We start from the raw sequence: 14460 nt of genomic DNA on the forward strand, positions 1-14460 counted from the left end.
TCATTGCCTGCATATTTGACTATGCTGCGTAAATAAAGCATAATTCCATTATTGATTCATTAAGCTATTGAAAAAAATTTTGCCAATTGACGAATTTCAAACGAACCCAATTTCATTAAAATTTTTATTAAGAAAAAAACATATTAGTAAATTTAATTTCACAGCGCTCATCGATTATCATACGCCGTGAGTGTATTCAATACTTTTTTAAACAGTTTCACTTTATTACCATCTAATTTAGTGCGGTAAATACAAAAGTTGAAGAGTCATCCAGCTGTATTCCTGACAAGAGCCGTCATCCAACACCTGGTGTGAAATGCAATCAAGTTTAATTATTACGGGTATTAATAACAAGGGCGCAGCAGGGGTGAATTCCCAACGTGTTGTCATGGTAACGCCCTAAAGTTAGAAAGCAGGCTGTTGCGACTTGCACATCTAAACATGTTTGGATATTTATGAATTGTTTAACTACACAATAACTAGAGTTTTGTTTAATATAGCTATAATTTCCTCGCATAGTCAAAACTATTTAAATGTAGTATACATCGAAAAATGGTTATGGCTTTAAAGCTTTCACATATATCATTTATCTAGTCTACCAGTATAAAGTGATCGCTATTAAATATGTTACGTTAATTTATTGTTGCAGTACACAGTCTGCAAGGCTAGATCGTAAACTATAATGAATTTTGATATGTAGTAATCCGAAATTTGAAAAAGCTTTTTCTTACTATATCATCATTAAGTTATTTATTACTTCTGAAGCCATTGATTTTTGATCATGGTGCACTCAGTAGTTGACCATACATTAATTATCAACAAATGTGCAAATTTATATCATTCACCCATTACATACACATTACATACACACATATAACTAATCACCCTGTATGTATGTAAATTGTTTTTGAACTACCATTGTTGGATACAAATAATAAAAAAACGGATAAAAATAAGACACAACACGACTTTATTAAACTGCGTTTAATAAGAGTGACTAAATTTCGTTGGATTACAAAAAATGTCAATAATGGCATAGGAATCTCGTTTAGTATAAAATGCTACATCTAGATTATTGAGACTTTGATATTGGTTCCATTTGTTAAATAATATTTTACTACAGTCGATAAATAGGAAAAGGTAAAATTGTATAAGGGTATCAAATATTTCAATTTATGTACAAAATTAAAAATTGATTAAGAAATTATACTATATCACAGTCACTAGAGAGAGATGAAAACCTAATGCCTATTTTATGTTACATTTCAGCAGTCTATTCAAAACACGTTCACAATGTCTATAACGCTAAAAATTTTACCATCAATCCCACAAAACAAAAGCAATCACAGCCAAAAACAAAATGAATTTAAAATACCTATACGCGAGTACTAACAAATACGAGTAAATTAACTCTACTAGGCAGGACATGAAACAATAAATTGAGCACATATGAGGTGTATACATTATCTCCTCAATCGTTCTTAAACTTATAACAAATTATGTACAATTGACTAAAATGTAATATTGCTTGCTATACATACTAATGATATTTGCTCACAACATAATTTCCTGTTTGAACAGTTCTTAACTTCGATACGATTGTCCAGAACATCCCGATGCGCCTGAATGATTTTGAAACGTGTGTAAATCTCCATAAGTAGATTCTCTGGAAATAGTAACAGGAAGTATAAACTGTTATTTATGGAGTTACCAGTTAAGCTGGGGTAATGCAAGAGCTTACCTTTCATAAGGTGGCGGAGGAAGGATGTCGCATAGATTCATTCTACAATTTTGATCACTTCTTCCGCCTTGTGTTGAATGTCGAGGATCGGTATCGACTTGCCTAAAACTAGAACCTCTACCTAACCAATGCCATTGCGGATAATCGTATTCAACGTCTGCAACCGTAGCCCATTCTTTGGCACCGTTATGATGACTCGACGATCTCGACTGGTTCGTTTTACAAGATGGACATTCATCTACTGGTATATCCTGTATTTCGTCTAATTCGTTTCCACATTTTGTCATATCACTATATTCTTTAGTTAAGGTCGAGGTGCTGCTTCGACAACATGTCGAGCATTCTTCGTTGGAGTATTGATTACTATCACCAAAAGACCTAACCATACTATTGTCGTATGAACCGGGGCTGACTGCGCATTTAATACAAGAATCTTCAGCGTCTGTGTGATCCTGCTAAATTAATTAAAAAATATTATATTACAAAATTTTAATTTTCTTTGTAGAAATATACCCGGAGCTTACCGTACCTGATAATTTAATTCAGTATAAATCGCACTGGACGCGTAAGGTTCTGGCGCTATCGCAATTCGCCGATCTTCATGGGATATGTTATTTAAATTATTTCCGTGTTGTGGAAGACTGTATTCGGCCTCCATAGCCATAGTATCAATAGTGTGCCCGCCTAGGGATTTAATAGAGTATATATTTACGTAATATAATGATATTTTTCTATTTTTTTTACTTTCATATTAACCATTACACAAACATAAGACAAAAATCAAATATTGCTAAATAATTAAATAATGACATACCATGTATAAGACTTTGATGACAATTTAAAATTTCAATTCGTGGTTCGTTGGATCCCTCGAACATTGGCCTTTCCCGAAGCCATACCGCCTCTTTTCCTAACAAGCATTGCTGTGCATTAGCAATTGGTGTGCCTAATAAAATAACAACACATCAAAAACTTTTCCAGCCTGATAATATGAAACATTTTAATTAAATTAACTAAAGTATGTTAACTATAATTTATGTGAAATACTAACCTACAGAACTTTGACTCTTCCTTTGTTTTAACTGCTTTCTGCGTAGATAAAATATTATTCCAGCTCCAATAAGGACCAACGTCAACAGAAGTACACTCATTGCTAATAACCAAGATTCATGAAACATTGTCAGCAATGCTTTATCTCTAGCTGGCTCAGTTCTAGAACAGACAATGAATCTTTGTTTATTGATCGTTTTGATATCGTGGAGGCGTGAACGCCCACTGACATTCGTTACCTAATGTTACTTCAGTCTAGGCATAACTATAATACTTACTGGACGTAGTGTCTCTGTGATTGTGTAGGCAGCATATGTATAAGTGCAGGTGCACTAAAAGGTCCGTGTCCTCTACGCGTGACGGCAGCGGCACGTGCGCTATAACGACCGCCTGCTCGAAGAGAGCTGGCAGTGGCCGCTCGAGTTCGGGCTCCCAAAGACATTTGTCCAACTACACGTCCATTATTTCCACCTCCTACTCGAACTTCAATCTAAATTATTAAATTATATTTTAGATACATCGCAAATTTTTAATAACTATTTTTCAATAGAATATTTTACTTTAAATGTGCAAATGCGAACTTTTTACCACGCATAAAAAAACTCAGCAGTGTTTTTTTTATCTTTCTTTATTTCTTTAGTAAATATAGAGCGTATAAATTATTATTGAAAATGTTACTATTTGAACTTTATTGTAAACTTTAATGTAAACGAGATAGAAATGACAAGATGTTATTTCTCACCAAATAACCAGAAAGTTCACCATTCCAATTATGAACAGGAGGCGGATCCCAACGAATCCACGCCGATGTAGAATTTATCACTGCAGCCGTTACGCTACTAGGCGGTGCAGATGGAACTACGAAAAGTTAAAAATATACATAGTTAAGCGCATAACTAACATAGGCTGAATAAATATTATACTCACCATCTTCATCAGTTAAACCGGACTTCATGTTGGACGGTTTACCAAGCAATAATTTGTAGAATGGCATCAAGAAAACGTTGTATTGTGCATACGGCATCAACCCTGTTAAAACGTGACTAGAGGATCCACTGTTATGAACTGTAGTCATGGTAAAGTTTTCGAATTTTGAAAGTTCAGTCAAACTATCAATGGTTGCGTTCAGGTGCTGAGTGTTTTGAATTTCGAGGGCAATTTTACGATTAATTGATGACCCATTAAACCAGATTTTTACACCTTCCAAATATTCATTATAGTCTGTCATAACCTGAAAATTAATTCGATTTTTTTTTCAAGAAAATAAGAAAATGTATATTCATTTATTAAAAACGATACTAACATCCCACACTATTTTGAGTGTTGTAGCAGACATTCCTTCGACCCGGCGCAAAGCCAGAACATCTTGTTGCAAATACCGCCGGGCTTGTACTAATTCATACTGCGTCATTGGAGGATGATTTTGAGGTTTATTGATCTCCGGATAAGGCGAAGAAGATTCCGAATTTCCGTTGAATGAATTGGCTTCTCTTCTCAATACCTATTGACAAGATTATACTGAATTTACAACAAATATAAATAAAGGATAAATATAAAATAAAATAAATACCTGTAATGTTGCTGTATGCAAAGCACTCCCTGCTGCGCTGACGGCTACACAAGTTAATCTACCAGCATGACTCGCTAGTACTCGATCTAAATATAAAGACCCGCTGTTGTGAATTGAATTCGGGAATATTAATTCCTGTAAACGATTAAAAATATAGAACACGGCAACGATGTGAATGTAAATATAAAGATGTATACATACCTGAGATCCCTCCATTGTCCAGAACACTACAGGTTTAGGCGTTCCTTCAGCTTCACAAGGAAATGACACAGATTCTCCTTCCCATGCTGTCTGGTCAGACGGTACCCGTGTGAAATGAGGCAATGCTATGATTGGAGAGTAATATTGTCTTAACTCTTTCTTTACTCAAAAAAATAAATGTATGTTGTAAGAAATACTTACAGTTAACAGTAAGGATAGCATTAGCACTACTAGTTCCAGCTTGACTCTCTGCACGACATGTATATGTACCCCCATCTGAAGTGACAACCCTATCAATTCTTAGAGAGCCACGTCGAATTATAGCATATGGAGAAAGAACACCTTTGTCTCGCGACCATGTGACCGACACATCTGAATCAGGCGACACCTACAACAAAACATGTGAGCTAGAGAACTAATAAATATTAACTTTTGTGTAAAGGTATTTTAGTACTTTAGTAATTTTTTAAATATTTATTCAATACTGGATTAATGTTTTTGGCTAATAACGTGAGACGTAATAGCTAAAGATATACATAAGTTAAGTCTCAAAGTCTATTACGAAAGATATCCCACAACATACTCTCGCAAAGCACTGCATTGTTTTGGACGCGTGCCTTACGATAAAAACCCTATACTATTAGGACATCCTGCTTATTAATAGCAACTAATGAAGCCAAGGTTCCGTTTCGGGAAGTCATCATCGTTTTATTCGAAGGACGTTTATTGCTGGACCTTTCTCATAGATTTTGAATAGAACCAGTAGGAAACCAATGTATCGAGTGTGTCCATCGTCTGTTCACGTCGTTACAATCCGTCGTTTCTGCTTCAGAAGCATAAGTGCCAGCGGCTGCTTCACTTTGCCGATTCGCTGGGTTCTGTCCCTTACTTTCTTTTCTCTATGGATCTCCTCGGAAAGGCACCTAATGCTAAACTTATTTATATTGACAGCCCAAGTTCATTTCTGTCAGAGGTCTTTTCGGCCTCTTAGATGGAAACTCCATGCATTACCATGAAGTGTCCGTCTAAGCGGATTTAGAACACCGCTGCTTATCGATATGGTAAAATAAAAACCATTAATTTCAGTCGCGGCCCCTGAGATAATCCCCGAGCTTCACACAGCCTTCAGCGTTATTTCACCTCCAATCTGGTGAAGCTTTTAGAGACGACGAAATTTTTAATTTACTTTGTTTATAATAAAATTCTCGATAACAAACATAAGTATTTAATTTCTTTACTTACATTTATGAGATGATAATATACAAATAATGATTATGGCTAAAAATCCGTTGGTACGTCTAACAAAACTCCATATATACACGACATAGAATATTTGTTCACTCGACTTACTTGACAATGAAACTCAACATTCTGTCCAATCAATGCCGTTACGTTATTAGGTTTCACGATAAAATGTGGTCGACGTAACACGAGTAATGTCGCAGGACGCGATTGTCTTTCCCCTGCAACGTTAGAAGCTACACACCGGTATACGCCGCTATCAGAAGGCATGCTTTCCAATATGTTTAAATTTCCATCCACTATATTGATTCTAAAAATAAATAACATTCGGATTATATACATAATTACATACTTTGTTAAAACATGTTATTAATTATTCTTTCAAACCTTCCATTAACTTCAGCATCCAATGTTTGTCCATCTTTGGTCCAATGTACTGATGGATCCGGAGTACCTCTCGGAGACGAACATTCTAACATAGCCGGTTCGCCGCTGGCTACTTTAACATCACGTGGTTCCATTCTAAACTCATCACGAAGTACTGAAAATAAATACAACAATTAAATATTTGCAATGCAAAATATTCAATAACTACACAATAATGGTTAAGGGTTTCTGTAATGAATATAAAAGAGTTGGTTTAAATACGTTATACGATTATCTTCATAAAAATTAATCATTCCATTTGAAATATGTACCCGCAATAGTTAGGGTGGCGTTCTTGCTAACCGCTTCCCCGACTGAGTTACGTGCGACACACCAGTACACGCCCTCGTCGCTTTCTTTCTTCCCTCGCATGACCCTAAAATATAATTAAATAATTAGAGGCACTACTTTATGATATACCATAATTGTAACGATGTCGAAAAATATCATAAATTTATAAAAGAACTACCTCTCTTTAGCCTACTACGAATAACCCTGTAAATATATAATCTGCCTGTTGGAGAGACAAGCCAAAATACATATTCTGACTAAAATGTTAGCTACAAAATATGGTTTATGATTTGAAAAAAATAATAATGAACGGCCTCTGAGACCCGTACAGATGAAATTTAGATAAATACGTTTTTAATTGATATTTATTTCATAAAAGAAATATTTGTATCAAATTTTCAACTTGCGAATCTCATCGTTCTGGAGATATAGTGATGAGTCAATAGGTATACATAGGTTTAAATTTTGTATATATTAGAGATAAAATAAGAATGAAAAACCAAGCTACGCATCGCTTTGTAATATTAATCTAAGTTTTTATATATACTATTCAATGGATGCAATGATATTTACCTGAGAAATAAAAGTCCATCTTCAAGTAAAACTCTGTGTGGATGATCTGTGGCCGTTAGTGGTATCGCATCTTTATACCATTGGATGGTTGGTTTCGGCTTGCCCTCAGCAACACAACGAAGTGTAGCGGGTTCACTTCTGCCTACTACTGTATCGGCTGGATGCTCCTTAATACGTGGGGCTCGACTTTGTGCTTTCCGGAAAAAAAGGTACTTTGATACACAATCAAATTCATTTAATTGTTGGTAGTTAACTTGTAACATATGTTAAAATATATTGGGGGCAATAAAATCATTTATTACCATACAGATATTTGTTTTAGAATTACGTTTAAGTAAATGGTCAATAAACAATTCCACATAAAATATAATTTCATTATGATTTCTATAGTTTCATTAAACAACAGCAACGAAACGTAACGTCGAAAATAAATTCAAACTACTTCGTTAAGAGTCGGCATTTCGAATAATTTTAAAGCTATGGCGCTTAATTACTAATAAATTATTGGAGATAACAATCAGGCCTTGCTTACCTTTCGTAGACTGGGGTATGGTAAACAAGAGATGCAAAAACAGAGCAGTTTTCAACTGGTTCCATGCACGTTTATCTCTCTTAATTGGTTCCGCAACCATGCTTGACACTACTGATTAACGTCACCTTGCACTTTACATTTACACCACATATTACCGCCAATTTATTTACGAACAATAATTTTTTGCCATAATTTTCTTTGGTGTAAACATCGTAGTTTATTTGGAGATCGCGATGTGTGCGTTAACCAGAGTGACACAACCTCCCCGTCCGATATCCTTGAGGTTACTGCCCCCTCTACTGTAGATGTCATTTCGCGTCGACTCAGTAACGGACGAGCTTTCGCAAACTTGAGCTTTATGATGATCGTTGGGGATATGAGCGTTTAAGTGCAAGATTATTCGAATTATTTTTTATTACATTTCAATTTATAGATAACAATAACAGAAGATAATAAAAGAATAAATTTCACCGTTTGCTGTGTACGGACAGTTGAAAATAAAATTTTAAGTCGTTGTTCTAAACGCTCTAAAAGAAACAATAAAGAAAAAAAATCAGAGTTGTTTTTACACTTTTGAGTAGAAATGAACATTGATATAGATTTTAAACTTCTAGGAAATAAAAATTTCATTGAGAAAAATTCATTCGATAGTGAAAAAGTTATTCAAAGGCATTGATAATATTCTCAGTTTGTGATGAAATTTCAATCGAAAAGTCGTCCACTTTTAGAGAGAGATATTTTACAGTGTTTCAGACAATACACTTTGCAATAGAGTTTTTGTCTCTAACATAAAAAAAAAATTAAGCCATAATTAGACTTAAAAATAATTTTAATAATACAATAAGAATAAAAATCAAATAATTTATATCCCATTGTTTGAATTAATTCTATTTCTATTCTAAGTTTTTTATGTTACTACGATTACTAACAGCGAGAAAAACGAATAGTTTTAAGTAAACGTAATTGAGTAAACGTTTCTATTATACAAAGTGATTATTTTTTAATACTTGTAATAACTATAATTGTATTGATAATTAAACAGATCAAAAATTACATAAAAATATTTTTCATTTTGCCATGACATTCCTTAAAAAGTTCAAACAAAATTATGTCGGTTTTTAAAAATTGGGCATAAAATTGAAGTAAAACGTACCACAAAGTTACGTAATAAAATATTTTTTTTACTTCTAATTCCTTACTTGTTTTATTATAGTTAATATTAATGAGTTATTTCTCACATTAAAAAAATATATGACCTCCTTAAAGACTTCTGTGCTATGTGCAGACCAATGTTAAAGAAGTTGCTGTCCTCGTCCGTTAATAAAAATATATTTAAAAAATAAAAAATTTACAACAACCATGAAGTTAGCTAGATTGAAAATAATGTATGAGGAATTTATGTATGTGTCCTTGTCTGTTTATATAAAAAAACGAGTCACAAAATAATAAAAACACAGCTTCTGCACATTACGTTGTTGTTTCTTTTACTTTCAGGAATCAAATCAGGAATTCACAGTGATATAGCCCAGCAGATTGCCGTGTTGAAGAAGCAGTGGGCAGACCACATTGCGCGCAAAACAAAAAGCCGCTACGGAATTATAGTTTTTGAATGGAGAACACGAACCAGTAAGACATCTATCCACGAGGTTGACGCACGACCTCGTCAAGGGCACCTGCACCGTTATAAAAAAATTTGACAACGATGCCTGTCTGCGAATCTAAAAGACCTAACCACATGATCCTTTACGAAAACCTTGATATACCACCATTCAACTTACCGGGCCTCTTCAAGAAGGAGTCTACTGCAGAATCTTTTGATGAGCAGCACTGGCACATTGTTTTAAACCTGAAGGTATTTAACAGTCTGTAGCTCTTGGGTAGCGACTTCAAATAAAATGTAAGAAATGTTATGTAGAATTTATTAATAGTCATAATCTATTTTTTTTACATAGTAAAAAGGTTGTCGCGTGACTTGCAGCTGTGTAAAGAAAGATCCGTATCAAATAGCGGCAATCTCTCTCCCAACTGTCTGCGCTTAACATACAAAAAAAAACACATTGTAAGCATAACACCCTAGTGATACAAATTATAATTAATAAAAAAGACCTGGTTAAGGTCGGAAGATGATGGGTGCAGGCAGTTACAGGCTTACAACTAACAACACTTTTGTATAAAATACTAACGTGTCACTGCTTAGAATTTTGTATTAAGTAGGTATAGAAAATAACTTTTAAATTAAATAACTACAATTTTTTGGATATTAAAGGTCGTTGAATGTGGGCAACTTCAAAACGATGATCTTATTGGAAATCTATTGAGGAGGCTCATGTTCTGCAGAAGATGTCCTACAGATAGAACAATGAAGATCATGATGATCTTTTATTTACTTATTAAATCAGCGATTATAAATAAACAGCGCCACGCTATTCTATAACAGATCTTTGGTTAGTTTCAATTCCGTGCGTAATTTGTAGTCTGAGGTATGAAGCAGAATATAGATTTTGATTTTATAAAATCTAGTCCATTCTTGTTTAGAGAACGAATCCGAAGCCAGTTCCGTGATTGCACCGCAAAATAGTTAAGATAACAAGATACGTGCGTAGCATATCTCCGACGGCAATTGTCACGTTCAAACTAACACGTGTGTGGAATTGTGGCCCCGGGATGCTGAGTATTCCGACAATGTTGTCGTCCTTTAATTGCCTCCGCACTAACAAGTTACGTGATAATTAAAATATGTCGGGGAACGGTAATTTAATATCTCATTTTTAATTTTAAACTTAATATGAAAATAAATTAATTCATATTAAAAACTGCCTGCATGCAATATTTTACAGATTTGATACCTAACAATATACCTTTCAAACCTACTTGTACAAGAAAGATAACTGTAATATGTAACATTTTTTTTCTACTGGAATACGATAAATCAATAACTTGTGGTAAAGTATAAAGTAAGAAAAGAAACCATTGATTTTTAAAAGCAGTTTAGTATTTTAATTGACAGCAAATAGGCTTTACATTCACCTCTTTAAGGCTTTAACACCTACAACCAATTATTGCACATAACAAAATTAATCCCTTTTCCCCACGATCACGATTCAAAATTTCTGATACCGTTTTGAAATTTCTAATGAAAAGAAATTACGATTTCTATCGCGCTATGCTTATACATGTCGCCAGTTCCATTGTTAGAAAAGAATTAAAAATTTTGATTTATGCGCTAGAAAATAGAACTAACAAAGTTATAAATCAAAAAGCATTACGATAAGCACTACATTTTCGTAATACAGTTTTATTTTTAATTTTATGTTCTAGTTTTGAATTGATTGTTCCATGCTAAGTCACATCTGTCAGGTTAGCTAGTAATTTTTCTAAATAGTAAAATAAAAAATCTAAAGTAATTGAATTAAATACCTAATTTATTTACATATAAAAGTAAAACGTCTTTACGATATTATTAATTTCAGATTTATTAGAAACGAAATAACCAAGTTTACTCCCGAAATTCGTTTTTAAAATGCGAGTGCCGAAATATTCACTAAAGCGTGTATAAGAAATGCAGGGATATTTCTGCTCGATGTACAGCTGAAAATATTTTAAAAGGAAGGCTACTGAATGCGGCCCACGTCGCCAGTAGGAGCGTCAGGTGAGGCTCGATACAGATCGCCGGCGCGTGCTGAATGCGAAGGAATGATAAAACTGTGGCTTTATCGCATGTTAGTCTTTGGATTTTTAAACCTCTTCAAGGGTTACTTTTTTGGTTTCAATAACATAATTTTTTTTTTAAAGAATATTGACCAATAAGATAACTTTCCTCGTCCACCACAACAATAAAGGAGTACTTAGCGTTGTATAAAAAAAGTTTTTGTTTTATGATCAACAATTCTTGTCTTTATACTGTGTTTTGTGTATTTTGTAATCGGTTAATAAAATTAAGATACATCCAAAAAATCTGACTAAAAATATTTAATCATTTCTAATGGAGGACGTCCACAGCTGGTCACAGACCTCACTTATAAATTTCCAATTGGAAGCTGCCTTCATCCAGCGTCCTGTAATAGTTATTCATTATAAAATTTTAACATTTAAATCCTTTAAAAAAATATTCTAGATGACATTTATATAGGAAATGTTTCAATTTTCATTTGATATGTAATTATTTTCTATACAAAATTTAATATTAGTTGTAAAATTGAAAATTTCCCTATGATTTATCATCAGATATCTATAACAATACAAGCTGTTGTGGTGTATGTAATTTATGCTGCTAAAAATTAAAGAAGGATATAATTTAAATGCGATAATAATAAAACAAAATGCATCGTAAACATAACAAACGAATTATGACAAATTGATACTCATAAAAAACAGTCACAGATCAAACAACTCAAGATTGCGAAGTGAATTATCGAATGGAACAAGTCAGCGGGCAAGCGCCTCCGGGGCCACTAATACAATCAATTGGCTGACCATAAATAAAGGCAGACCGTGATACGGCTCACCGTTCCGCACGTAATTGAGAAGCAACGATACAGACGGCTTTAAGCGACAAATCAATTAAGGATGAAAGAGATAAAAAGGATGCATTAATAAGAGGTCCAAATAAAGTGCTTCGTGATTCGAAGCAGGAAAGCAGTGATAAGGAAACGCGTTTTCTACTTCTTAATTAATTGAAATTGTAACATTTTGTTTTGCTAATCGTCTTGGTACTTCATTAGTAATACAATTAATATAAGTAATGAATGTTTTTATGTAGCAATATATTACTTTTATAGCATTATATTAGCTTACTAGCAATTCGTCATAATAATGCATGATAATTTATTTCTTATATGTCAGTAAATGTTTCTAGGAATCTAAAATTATGTAAAGACAACATCGTTTGATATATAAATTTTATAAACAATATTAAGTAAATAGCTAGCTGGGCTGTCAAATTTATAACAACTAGAAGAAACTAGAATTTGTCGCTTTCTTAAAAATAATAATAATAATAAATGTTATATACAATATATCAGAGTCATCATTTTATTTATTACATAAAATATTAAATGAATAAATTAATTTACTGACCGATACAACTGTTAAACGACATTTTAAAAATTAAGAGCGTGATTGTCACGCGCGAAGTTTAAAGCGAACAGTCAAAAAATATTATTTTTCCTTACATTATACATATTTCAATATGATTAAAAAAATTCTTAGAGGACTTTCTACAACATGCTGGAAAAAATTAATATAATCGATAAAAAACACTTTATCACAAGTTATACATATATATATATATATATATATATATATATATATATATATATATATATACATATATATATATATGTTATACAGTAGGACATGCACTGCTGGATATAGGCCTCCTCCATAGGTTTATTATGGACTAGTTGAAAGTAGCCTGAAACCAGTGTCTTTCGACGATTTTTACAAGAACCCGTACAAACATAATTAACACAAGCATACCATTCCCTAATAAACAGCACCAAAATCAATATTTAAGCATAAAAATGTGATATCCAATTTAAAATAACGAAGTACAAACGATGTTTACATTTTAGAAACCGTTTAACAAAATCGCCAATGAGAGCGCGCCTCACCACAACAAAAACAACTCTCCCTTCACAAACAACTAGGGAATTGGATTCCGATGCCTACGTAAGCTTAAACACTAATCCCTGTTTTTGTCAAGGGCGTCTGCCAACAAATTGGAGTGACAGCTTGCAGTAGAAAATTAATCGTGAAAAATCTTTTGAAACGACAGACCACTCGGCCTTAAAGGAGCACCCGAGATAAATCGAGACACGTGCGCTGTCTATTAACAGTTGACACTGTTGGGATAAAGCCAAGGGGTGATTCAGTTACTCTCGCAATAAATTTGTACTAAGTTTAACTAGGAAGAATCGGTGGAGTGTGCAGCAGCTTAGCGGATTTGTTATTTATCGTATTTATGATATTTTATTCATTCGTCCATAATCCTGTTTATAATTAGAGGAATATACTTTTATTAAACAATATACAAAAGTATACAATTTCATTAATTTTCACTCAACAACATATCCTTAAATACATTTTCCTTCACATATTGAATTTATACACATTAAAATTTATCCCTATTTCCCTTTGTCCTACTGCTCGTTGCTCCTGTGTCCAGAAGTGGATACCTTTTGCTATACTAAATAATTATTATATTACCTAACTTCCTTGACTATCAAAAAATATATTTTTTCACTTCAAAGAATAAAATTTTAAGTTAATTACATACGAAGCTAAATTCAAACAATGACGTGCTTGATGAAAGTTAAAAAAAACGCTCAATAAATACGTTTTATAACTAGCATTCTTTGCATTCATCTTTTTTAGGAATAATTTCTTATGTAAATTATTATCATGCTTCTTTTTTCAACATTGCTTATGTGTAGCGAGGTTGAAATAACGAACAGTTTACATTAAAACAAACCTTTTTATATACAGAGTGTAGTGAATTAAAAGAAACAAAAATATGGATAAAATACTCGAAGTATCAACCAAGCGAGTCTAAATATAAATACGCAGTAATTTCTGGTAACAAATTGTCTTAATAAAGGCTTATCTCGACAGCGGTGCGCTGCATGTATCGTGCACTAGTTATTAATAAAAATCATAAATCATTCATTCCTCGTCGGTGGCCGCTATAGATAAATTCGTCACACAGAAGATAAGAAATAAACTATAAGAAACTAGGCAGTTATAAAAAAAATTGTTTGCTTTTTGACAACAGTTAGGGCGGAAAAATTCTCGAGTAGCAATCACGAGTTGGTAAATGCGGCGTGGATAGGCTAG

General features: G+C 33.2%; 1 protein-coding gene across 3 annotated transcripts; it reads right to left on the reverse strand.

Annotated features, from left to right (window-relative positions):
- Window positions 1-203: 203 nt before the first annotated feature.
- On the reverse strand, window positions 204-7895 carry LOC137923097 (roundabout homolog 2-like). 3 transcript variants are annotated; one of them, XM_068766253.1, is made up of 17 exons: window positions 7627-7895; window positions 7095-7287; window positions 6503-6606; window positions 6192-6345; window positions 5913-6114; window positions 4764-4950; window positions 4563-4687; window positions 4362-4496; window positions 4095-4292; window positions 3719-4022; window positions 3534-3649; window positions 3070-3281; window positions 2793-2953; window positions 2556-2687; window positions 2271-2425; window positions 1742-2196; window positions 995-1666 (listed from the first exon to the last, which is right to left on the reverse strand). In XM_068766253.1, exons 1-17 carry the CDS (start codon window positions 7724-7726, stop codon window positions 1585-1587), a joined length of 3015 nt encoding a protein of 1004 aa, XP_068622354.1. In that variant the 5' UTR covers window positions 7727-7895; the 3' UTR covers window positions 995-1584. The 3 variants fall into 3 exon arrangements, with proteins under 3 accessions (XP_068622347.1, XP_068622337.1, XP_068622354.1); XM_068766246.1 differs by lacking the exons at window positions 6192-6345; window positions 6503-6606; window positions 7095-7287; window positions 7627-7895 and adding an exon at window positions 204-306 and having other exon boundaries at window positions 1559-1666; window positions 5913-6110; XM_068766236.1 differs by lacking the exons at window positions 6192-6345; window positions 6503-6606; window positions 7095-7287; window positions 7627-7895 and adding an exon at window positions 204-306 and having other exon boundaries at window positions 1542-1666; window positions 5913-6110.
- Window positions 7896-14460: the final 6565 nt, after the last annotated feature.

Source organism: Battus philenor, unplaced genomic scaffold, assembly GCF_028537555.1.
Source record: "Battus philenor isolate CCGP_79_NKW_IND1 unplaced genomic scaffold, ilBatPhil1.0.hap1 SCAF_10, whole genome shotgun sequence".
NCBI classification, from domain to species: domain Eukaryota; kingdom Metazoa; phylum Arthropoda; class Insecta; order Lepidoptera; family Papilionidae; genus Battus; species Battus philenor.

Bases quoted from the DNA above. Each gene is read 5' to 3' on its own strand.
- LOC137923097 (XM_068766253.1), bottom strand. From the start codon at position 7,726: ATGGTTGCGGAACCAATTAAGAGAGATAAACGTGCATGGAACCAGTTG. The intron at 3,282-3,533 runs GTGAGAAATAAC...TTAATAATTTAG, and splicing joins GTGAACTTTCTGGTTATTTG to ATTGAAGTTCGAGTAGGAGG. The intron at 2,954-3,069 runs GTAAGTATTATA...TGTCTGTTCTAG, and splicing joins TCACAGAGACACTACGTCCA to AACTGAGCCAGCTAGAGATA.